We start from the raw sequence: 10,402 nt of genomic DNA, 5'->3' as shown, positions 1-10,402 counted from the left end.
CCATTCACCCCCCGCCATCGCTTTATGTTCCAGCATGATAACGCACTGCCCCATGTCGCAATGATCTGTACACAATTCCTGGAAGCTGAAAATGTCCCAGTTCTTCCATGGCCTGCATACTCACCAGACATGTCACCCATTGAGCATGTTTGGGATGCTCTGGATCAACTTGTATGACAGCATGTTCCAGTTCCCGACAATATCCAGTAACTTTTGCACAGCCATTGAAGAGGAGTGGTACAACATACCACAGGCCACAATCGACAGCCTGATCAACTCGATGCGAAGGAGATGTGTCTCGCTGCATGAGGCAAATGGTGATCACACCAGAAACTGACTGGTTTTCTGATCCTATCACCTACCTTTTTAAGGTATCCGTGACCAACAGATGTATATCTGTATTCCCAGTCATGTGAAATCCATAGATTTGGGCCTAATGAATGTATTTCAATTGACTGATTTCCTTACATGAACTAGAATTATGTCAAATCTTTGAAATTGTTGCATGTTGCGTTTATATTTTTGTACAGTGTATACATCTACCTCAATTACCTCTTACCCCTGCACGTCGACTCGGTACTGGTACCCCATGTATATAGCCAAGTCATTGTAATTTATTTTATGTGTTGTACCACCCCCCTGCATTGTTGGGAAGTGCCCGTAAATACGCATTTCACTGTTAATCTTAACCTGTTTGTTTACGAAGCATGTGAAGAATATAATGTGCGGATTTTTATTTTGAAGGATTCATCATTACCATACAAATTGACGTCATTGTTTGTGCTGCTGGTAGGATACTAGTTTGTCTTTCAAAACAATATGGTCCAAATTCTCAGACAGGTTAGAAATGTAACGAACTAACTTGCTTTGTTTGTACTAGCTAGTTTTCTCATGTGAACTGCATTCTTTAGATGTAGCTAGCTTATGAAAATAATGATTTAGTTTGCCTAAAACAAAAGCGGCTTGCTAGCTGATTAACTTTCTACCGAACCGGTTTAACTATAGTAACGTTAGCGAGTTGTAGATTGTACGGAACTGTATGGCTAGCTAGGTGCTTGGCTTTAGCTATTAAGAAAAGCAACGACAGCTACAAAAGTTGTACTTTGACTGGTAAATTCCGTTGTCTTGACATGGAAAACAACGCGAGGTAGCATTGCAGAGAACGGCTCGACGTTGGACTAAACCTAAGTCACCCCTGTGGACCTGTATGTGTGATGATCCCACAAGCCAGGTAACGTATGTTGTTGCTAAATCGTTTTGTGGCGAATGCAATGGCTTATGGAATGTTTGCCAGAATCCTGTGTTGTCGTCAGTTCTTTTTATATCAGCACCCTGTTGTGTGTGTTACAGGTGTGTGATGGGTTCCTGGCAGCCAGTTGCTAATCTAAGGGACTATGTTGCCCAGCATCCTCCTGGGGTCACCTTCTTCCTCTGTGTGCTGACCCTTGCCCTCACCTTCCTAAGCCTCGGGTTATACACGCACACACACCGCCTGCCAAATCCAGATACGCAGGTACAACATACATTACATATACAGAGTTTGGGCTTGGTGATATGGCCAAAATATAATATTATGATATTGTTCACATTTGACGGTATGTTGTGTTTTTGAATAATAAAAGTGATAAATATTCACGACCCTAGAGTGGTAATACATTAATTATGTGTTTTCAATGGGGCATTCACCATTCTGTTTGATTTATAAATTTCCTACACTTTTGTTAGCATTTCTACACTATGTCAGGTAGGGCTGTATGATAGATATTGGCCAAAAATCTAGGCCTAGAACAGTTTATTGGTACTGTTGAAATCATGGAAATTATTGTTGTAGTTCAACAATTAGAATATAGTGGGCAGCATTTTGAATACATTGCTGTTTGAAATGACAACAAAGGAATAAGCCGGGGAGTCATTATTTTGACAGGGTCTGAACCAAATTGATTGTCAGTGTTTTTTAGGGGACCCTATACGATGTTACAGTACATGTGTAGTCTCCATAGAGAATGATAGAGGCCTCTAGGAGCCAACAGGCCAATTTAGCATGGGCAGCGCCATTGAGGGCTTCCACCATTTTAAAGTAGTCAACTGGTAGGGATTCCTATGGGTTGTAGCCTCAATGGCGCTGCCCATGCTGTCACAGACTAATGGTACAGATATAAAGGACTCGTCTGTATCTATCTCTATGATATTCACTTCATGTAGTTAGCTAATATTCATGCTTTGCCTATTCCTCGCTGATTTAGAAGATACCGTTGGACAAACAACATATTGATCTAGGCCTCCCCCCGCACTGGTATCAGGCTGTATATTAGCAAGCTATGTTTGAGAGAGTTGCGTATCACATTTAACAATCTAAACATTGAAGTGCTGTTTTAAAAGGTAAAGTAAAAACCCAAACTGGTCCATGCATCAATACCGGTCTATAGTAAAATAATATAGTATACTGCCCAGCCATACACACTACACACAATGCCTGCCCAAATCTAACACACAGTTATGCCACACTCACCGCTTGTCCAATTTTGACAAACCACAGATACAACACACAGACCAATAGGCGAAGAACAATATTCATGGTAACTTATACCATTATGCCGGAGGTTGGGGAACTGCCCCTTTACCTTGTTGTTCCTATACTTTTGTCCATACAGTAGAGCAGGCCTGGGCAATTCCAGTCCTCGGGGGCCTGATAGGTGTCACAATTTTCCCCCATCCCTAGCAAACACAGCTGATTTAAAGGAATTGCATTCTAAACTGAAGATCATGATTAGTTGATTATTGGAGTCAGTTGTGTTAGCTGGGGCAAAAGTGTGACACTGCTAGGTGTTGCAGAGCACAGCTTTTGGATTTTGGCTCAGCTGTCTGCTCAATGCATCTTGGGCATGCAGGCCAAAAAATGCTTTAAAGGGCTAGATGAGTGCAGACCACTTTAGATGTACAGAGAAATGGGAAATGCATATTTTCTTTCAAAGGACTGGAACCACTTCCTGTCGTCGTTGGCCAACCTCCAGTTGTGTGCGAGAGCCAATGGTACAGCAATGGAGATGGTTTCCTCTCCTCCATTTGCGAAAGAGGAGGTATGTGGAACAGTATTGCTGAACTCCACCCAGAGCCCACCATCCATCACACAGTTGTCCCTTTGGGTGCCACTGGCCGTGATGGACAGCTCAAACATCCAATCCCTGAGCGACCTTTGCCTCCATGGAACGTTATTGGCCAGTCAGCTGGGACTCACAGGTCAGTTTTTGTCCTCGATAGGCAAATGGTGCACATTTCATGTTATGCTTAATTGGTTTTATGATGGAACCATGCTTAATAATACATAAATGAGAATTATGTGCCATGGTGAAATATCTATACAGTAGCAGCAGTAAAAGTTGAAATTGTCTCGGTCTGCTCAGGTAACGAGGCTGTAAATGTGACACTGATGTTCTCCTCTCCATCTGTGGGGGGCAACTCGCACGCCTGCCTTAGCGTTAGCGCACCTACACACATCCTACCTCCAGTCCTGTGAGTCACACACACACACATACATACCTAGTCTTCCATTTACTGGTTCATTCACCTGTTGCATACAGCTCTGCACAGAGTACCTAGATGGCACTTCTGCCTTATCTCCTCTGGAGTGTCTCTGCGTAAATTATAGTGTCTTCTGTAACGTGTATGTATGTCCAGGCTGCCACCTGTGTGCCCTGCCAATGAAGGGACATCCTCTCCTGTCAGAGCGATTGCAATGGAGATAAGCAGCCAGAAGCCCTCAGCGTCACAGTCTTGCTACAGTCTACAGTACACACCTGATCCTACACTCACCGCCATGCTAACGCAGGTACACGTACACACGACCCCACACTCACAGCCATGCTCTAAAATTTCAGTTGAGTCACAACCTACACACCGCCATGCTTACAGGTCAGGGATTCTTGAAAGTCAGGGCAATCTTTGTCCGACAGGGAAATTTCATTTTAATAGTTGAAAAAATTAATCTCATTTGATCTTAAAAAATACATATAGGGGAATTTTATTATGGAAAGATTTGTTTTTGTAATTTTCCACATATTTTCAGAGAAATTATCACATCTAGTTTCTTGCAATAGCCACCTCTGACTTTAAGGAATATTTCTCTCAACTGTGATTCCTATCAAATTTGTCAGGATCAGCATCAGATTTATCTAAAATCATAAATTAATCCAAAATTAGCAGGGCCAGCTATACCATGAGAAGCATGATGTCTCCGGATGTTATCATTTATTTTATATTTGCATCCTCCGAAACACAACTCAGCCAAGCTGCACTGCTTCTTGACACAATGCCCGCTTAACCCAGCCGCACCAATGTCTCGGAGAAAACACTGTACACCTGGTGACCGTGTCAGCGTGACTCCACAGGAGTCGCTAGAGCGTGATGGGACAAGGACAGCTCTGCCAGCCAAACCCTCCCCTAACCCGGATGACGCTGGACCAATTATGCGCCGCCCCATGGGTATCCCAGTAAACATAAGAATGAGTGTGAGTTTTTGTCACAACCCGGCTCGTGGAAAGTGACAAAGAGCTCTTATACTTGTGGGAAGTGACAGAAAGCTCTTGTAGGACCAGGGCACAAATAATAATATAATAATAAACAATAATTCTGCTCTATATTTGACCATCATATATATTAAACCTTATTCACAATTTTCGATGAACAAATAATTAACCACAGGTTAATGAGAAGGGTGTGCTTGATAGGATGCACATAACTCTGCAATGTTGGGTTGTATTGGAGAGGGTCTTAAATCATTTTCCACAGTCTGTGCCTGTATTTAGTTTTCATGCTAATCTGAGCCGAAAATCCACTCTCACATAGGTACATGGTTGCAAAGGGCATCAGTGTCTTAACAGCGTGATTTGCCAAGGCAGGATACTCTGAGCGCAGCCCAATCCAGAAATATGGCAGTGGGTTCTGATAAAATAACATTTTCACAGAACTGCTTGTTGCGATTTCGATGAGGCTCTCTTGTTCAGATATCAGTAAGTTAGACTGGAGGCAGGTCATGAAAGGGATAACGAATCCAGTTGTTTGTGTCATCCGTTTCGGGAAAGTACCTGCGGAATTGTGCACCCAACTCACTCAGGTGCTTCGCTGTATCATATTTGACATTGTCCGTAAGCATGAGTTCATTTGCATACAAAAAATCATAATGATGGAAAGACCTGTGTTGTCCTTATTAATGCAGACAAAGAAAAGCTCCAACTTCTTAATCATAGCCTCAATCTTGTCCCGCACATTGAATATAGTTGTGGAGAGTCCCTGTAATCCTAGATTCAGATCATTTAGGTGAGAAAAAACATCACCCAGATAGGCCAGTTGTGTGAGAAACTCGTTATCATGCAAGTGGTCAGACAAGTGGAAATTATAGTCAGTAAAGAGAACTTTAAGCTCGTCTCAATTTTTTTTTAAAGTGTCTGTTGTCTGTTGTAAAAGCGTTACATGGTCGCTGCCCATATTGCATAGTGCAGAAAATACACGAGAGTTCAGGGGCCTTGCTGTCACAAAGTTAGCCATTTTCACTGTCCAAAATGTCTTTCAAGCTGTCAGGCATTCCTTTGGCAGCCAAGAACCTCCATCGGGAGCAATTGCTTGCACGTGCGTTACCTCCACTATGTCTCTCTGTCATGGCTTTTGCACCATCAGTACAGATACCAACATGAGCAGCAGCTACGTTTGGCTACATATGGACCGTTAGTGGAATTCCCGCTATAGATTAACGGTTAAAGTGATTGGATGTTAATTATTTGACTGGGCTACCTGTATTTTACATTGTTGTTATTTCGCTGAACACTAGATGGTTTAATTTTATTTTTGGCAATGAAACGAGGCTACTCAGGCGTAAAAAAACCTCACCCAAATGTATTGCCCCGTTCGAAAATATAAATGGACTGTTTGAAAATGGGAAGAGAAAATAAATGTAAATGTGAATCACATTTTTATTTGGCGTACCCCCCGACGGCATTGCACGTACCCTAGTTTATGAATGCCTGGCCTAGGGGTTCACATACTTTTTCCAGCCTACACTGTAAATGTTTAAATAATGTATTCAATATAGACAAGATAAATACAATAATTTGTTTAAACACACTGTTTGTCTTTTGTTGACTTAGATGAAAATCAGATCAAATTTGATGACCAATTTATGCAGAAGTCCAGGTAATTCTAAAGGGTTCACATACTTTTTCTTGCCACTGTATAAGGAAATCAGTCAATTGAAATAAATAAATTAGGCCCTAATCTATGGATTTCACATGACTGGGCAGGGGTGCAGCTATGGGTGGACTTTGGAGGGCATATGGTGCATTCGGAAAGTATTCAGACCCCTGGACTTGTTCCACATATTGTCACATTACAGCCTTATTGTAAAATGTATTTAATAGTTTTCCCCCCTTGATATACACACACAATACCCCATAATGACAAACCAAAAAACAGGTTTTTAGATATGTTTGCAAATGTAAAAAAAAATATATATATTTACAGAAGTATTCAGACCCGAAATTGAGCTCAGGTGCATCCTGTTTCCAATTATCATCCTTGATGTTTCTACAACTTCATTGGAGTCCACCTGTGGCAAATTCAATTGATTGGACATGATTTGGAAAGGCATACACCTGTCTATATAAGGTCCCACAGTTAACAGTGCATGTCAGAGAAAAAACTAAGCCATGAGGTCGAAGGAATTGTTCGGAAAACCCAGAGACAGGTTTGTGTCAACGCACAGATCTGGGGAAATGTACCAACAAAATGTCTGCAGCATTGAAATTCCCCAAGAACACAGTGGCCTCCATCATTCTTAAATGGAAGAAGCTAGGAATCACTAAGAATCTTCCTAGAGCTGGCTGCCCAGCCAAACTGAGCAATCGGGGAAGAAGGGCCGTGGTCAGGTGACTGAGAACCCAATGGTCACTCTGACAGGGCTCCAGAATTCCTCTGTGGAGATGGGAGAACCGTCCAGAAGGACAACCATCTCTGCAGCACTCTACCAATCAGGCCTTTATGGTGGAGTGGCCTGACGGAAGCCACTCTTCAGATAGACATGACAGCCCACTTGGAGTTTGCCAAAAGACACCTAAAGAACTCTCGCACCATGAGAAACAACATTCTCTGGCCTGATGAAACCAAGATTGAACTCTTTGGCCTGAATGCCAAGAGTCACATCTGTAGGAAACCTGGTTCCATCCCTACTGTGAATCATGGTGGTGACAGCATCGCACTGTGGCAATGTTTTTCAGCGGCAGGGACTGGAAGACTAGTCAGGATCGAGGGAAAGTACAAAGAGATCATTGATGAAAACCGCCAAGTGTTCGGTGTGAATTTGAATAATCTGTTAGAATGAAACACAACGACTTTAAAACACGTGTTTCACAATTAAATAAGAAATTGCCTTTTATGGTGGCTGATGGAATTGATAAATCCAGTTAGGTGCATTTTATGGAAGAAAAGCAATGTAATTGGTTTGTTCCTTTACATGGTGTTATAGCTGATACTTTGTTGTACAAAAATGTATATTTCAAATGTTAATATTAAGAAAAATATTTGAAGAAAAAATTGATGGTTCGGTCTTTCAATAATCCCTGAGATACAAACACATGCTGTCAAAGGTACACACACACACTGCCCTAGGTCAGTCCCTCTAAACTTGTGTGTAACTCTGCAGAAGGAGCTGGGTCTGGCGAGTAGGCATCTGATCCAGGTGAGTGTGTGTCTGCTGGGGGTGTGTGTGCTGCTATGCTTCTCCGCCAGTCTCACACACTCACACGTACGGCGTTACCACAGCAACGGCCTGGAACTGCAAAGGGTTAGGTTTCTGATTTAATAATAATATAACTAATATACAGTTAGTGGGTTGAAGTATTTACAGCTCTGCAATCTAAGTGGCATGTTGTTTATGTGAGTGTTATTTAACTCAAGACATTATCACTGCTTCCCCCCGTGACAGGAGCCACTGATTGACTCCTGAACCAGTCTCCACCACAGCATGCAGCTAGAGAAGGAAGAAGGAAGGAGGATGATTCAAATAAAGGACTCTTTCTGAGAGGCTTCTGCTGTTGGGGTCAGAGTTTGATGGATCATCTCATTTCAAACTGCATAGCTGCTGTTGTTGATCTCAACCCATGCTCTGTCCACAAACATTGCCCTCTGGTAGACTTCTGATGTTCTACTCTGTCATGTTATGACTGCAGGGTGAATGGGCACGTTATTAAATATTTACATTTTATTTAAACACGTTGCCACATCCTAAAGTGGTTTTAATCTGGTCGGGCCTCTTGGCACTTCCATCCATCTGAGCCGCCTGCAGCTGTTCATCCCAGTCCAGCTCCTCTGGAGCGTCCTCCCCACCACTGCCCATCTTCTGCAGCAGGCTGAAAAACCATCTATTCATCCTGCACCTTGATTCCAGTACTGTCTTCCCTCTCTTATCACGTCTACAAAGTTCACTTGTGGTGCAAACTTGTGTTGAATCTTGCACAGTTTATTAGTTTAATGAATTACAGCACTTTTTGTACATAGTCCCCCCCATTTTAGGGGACCAGAAGTATTGGGACAAATTAACTTATGTACTAAAGTAGTCAAGTTTAGTATTTGGTCCCAAATTCCTAGCATGCAATGATTACATCAAGCTTGTTATTTTATGTCCAATAGAAAACAATGGTAAATCATGTATTGTCATTTGAGTCACTTATGGTAAAAAAAGAGTAAGAATATGTTTCTAAACACTTCTACATTAATGTGGATGCTACCATGATTACAGATAGTCTTGAATGAATTGTGAATATCATACCCCCCCACAAAACATGCTAACCTCTCACCATTACAATAACAATAAACCTGTTGGATGCATTTGTGGTTTTTGTTGCATTTCAGTGAGAGGTTAGCATGTCTTGGGGGTATGATATTTTGTGCGCAAAATAATCTGAAATGCAACAAAAACCACAAATGCATCCAACGGGTTTCTAGAGTCACAAGCTTGATATAATCATTGCGTGCTAGGAATATGGGACCAAATACTAAACTTTTGACTACTTTAATACACATATACAGTAAGTGAATTTGACCCAATACTTTTGGTCCCTAAAATGGGAAAATGCACAAAAAGTGCTGTAATTTCCAAATGGTTCACCTGATATGGAGAATACCCTCAAATTAAAGCTGACAGTCTGCCATTTAACATCAGTCATTGTATTATTTCAATTTCAAACTGCTTGAGTACATAGCCAAAACAAATAATTCACTGTTCCAATACTTTTGAAGCTCACTGTAGATGCAGATCTATCACAAAATGGTTGGTTTATGTCAATGGAATACTGGAAGATGTAGGATTCCATCATACAGACATCATGACCATAATGGGTCTGTAGTACTGGACTGAGACCCTGCCAACCTGATCATATTGTTGACCATGTGGCTATTGATCCATGGATGGGATCCCAGCAGTAGAGGTTAACCATTATTTTCACCCTAGCTCTTCAAGGGTAGTCACATAGGGGCCGATTCAGACTTAGGGAAGGAATGCCCTTTTCACATTTTGATTTATGCACTTCAGTATTTGGTATTCAGACTTAACTCATGCACAGTTTGTGGTTGTAGCTCTCTTGCATGCACTGAATAAATATAATTCAATACCGGAAAACACACCCACTGGGTGGCCAATCAACTTGATCAGTTAAATATTTTATTCTGTTAATTTATCTAAAGCAGTCCCTTTAATTTGTACCTGTTTAATTTCAATTTGATTGGCACAACAGAATAACCTATGGAGAATGCTTTCAGAATGGAGATCAATGAAAGATAGCCATTCAAATGTATGGATATTTATCTCCTTTTTCAGAACCCATGCTTAGTTTTCAAAACACTGATATTTCACAATGTATGTTTAGGGAAGTTTTCACCAGCCCTGAGCTACTTCAGTCAATACTAGTGGCTAATATTTAACATGACAGACATAGTAGGAAACAGAGAAAGTTGGTGCAAATAATTAAAACATTTGAGAGTGCCCAAAGGTTAAATTTGGTGTGACTGTCATTGTGCAATGCTTTACATCGTCATCATATGCTCTAGGCTGCAGGACCCATTTGGTTACGTCTCCAAGTTTAATCACTGCAAGGTAAAAGGCCATACAATAAAACAAATAATGCACAAGGGCACAACATTTTATTCTTCACTGTGGGAAAGGGGTGGAAATGCTTGTTATGTTGATATGCTTTTTGCATATTAAACATTCTAGTTTTGAATACTGAGAATGTGTCATGCGTGATTTAGTTATTTTCCTCTATTTGTTGATTACGGTAGCGCATCCCCATATCTAATTGATCACCTTAATAAACTAAACATTATTTTGCATACTCAAACGACCTACTATTTAGGGCGCAAG

At 41.3% G+C, this 10,402-nt stretch overlaps 1 protein-coding gene across 3 annotated transcripts; it reads left to right on the top strand.

Annotated features, from left to right (window-relative positions):
- The first annotated feature begins 768 nt into the window (after window positions 1-768).
- zgc:158398 (uncharacterized protein LOC568894 homolog) lies at window positions 769-10,268 on the top strand. 3 transcript variants are annotated; one of them, XM_046347176.1, is made up of 7 exons: window positions 769-1,231; window positions 1,351-1,513; window positions 2,973-3,237; window positions 3,402-3,510; window positions 3,676-3,826; window positions 7,688-7,723; window positions 7,970-10,268. In XM_046347176.1, exons 1-7 carry the CDS (start codon window positions 1,215-1,217, stop codon window positions 7,988-7,990), a joined length of 762 nt encoding a protein of 253 aa, XP_046203132.1. In that variant the 5' UTR covers window positions 769-1,214; the 3' UTR covers window positions 7,991-10,268. The 3 variants fall into 3 exon arrangements, with proteins under 3 accessions (XP_046203132.1, XP_046203133.1, XP_046203130.1); XM_046347174.1 differs by having other exon boundaries at window positions 770-1,231; window positions 7,688-7,828; XM_046347177.1 differs by lacking the exon at window positions 7,688-7,723.
- Window positions 10,269-10,402: the final 134 nt, after the last annotated feature.

The sequence above is a fragment of the Oncorhynchus gorbuscha genome, linkage group LG04, assembly GCF_021184085.1.
Source record: "Oncorhynchus gorbuscha isolate QuinsamMale2020 ecotype Even-year linkage group LG04, OgorEven_v1.0, whole genome shotgun sequence".
Classification (NCBI taxonomy): domain Eukaryota; kingdom Metazoa; phylum Chordata; class Actinopteri; order Salmoniformes; family Salmonidae; genus Oncorhynchus; species Oncorhynchus gorbuscha.
This window is presented reverse-complemented; position numbering and strand designations above follow the sequence as displayed.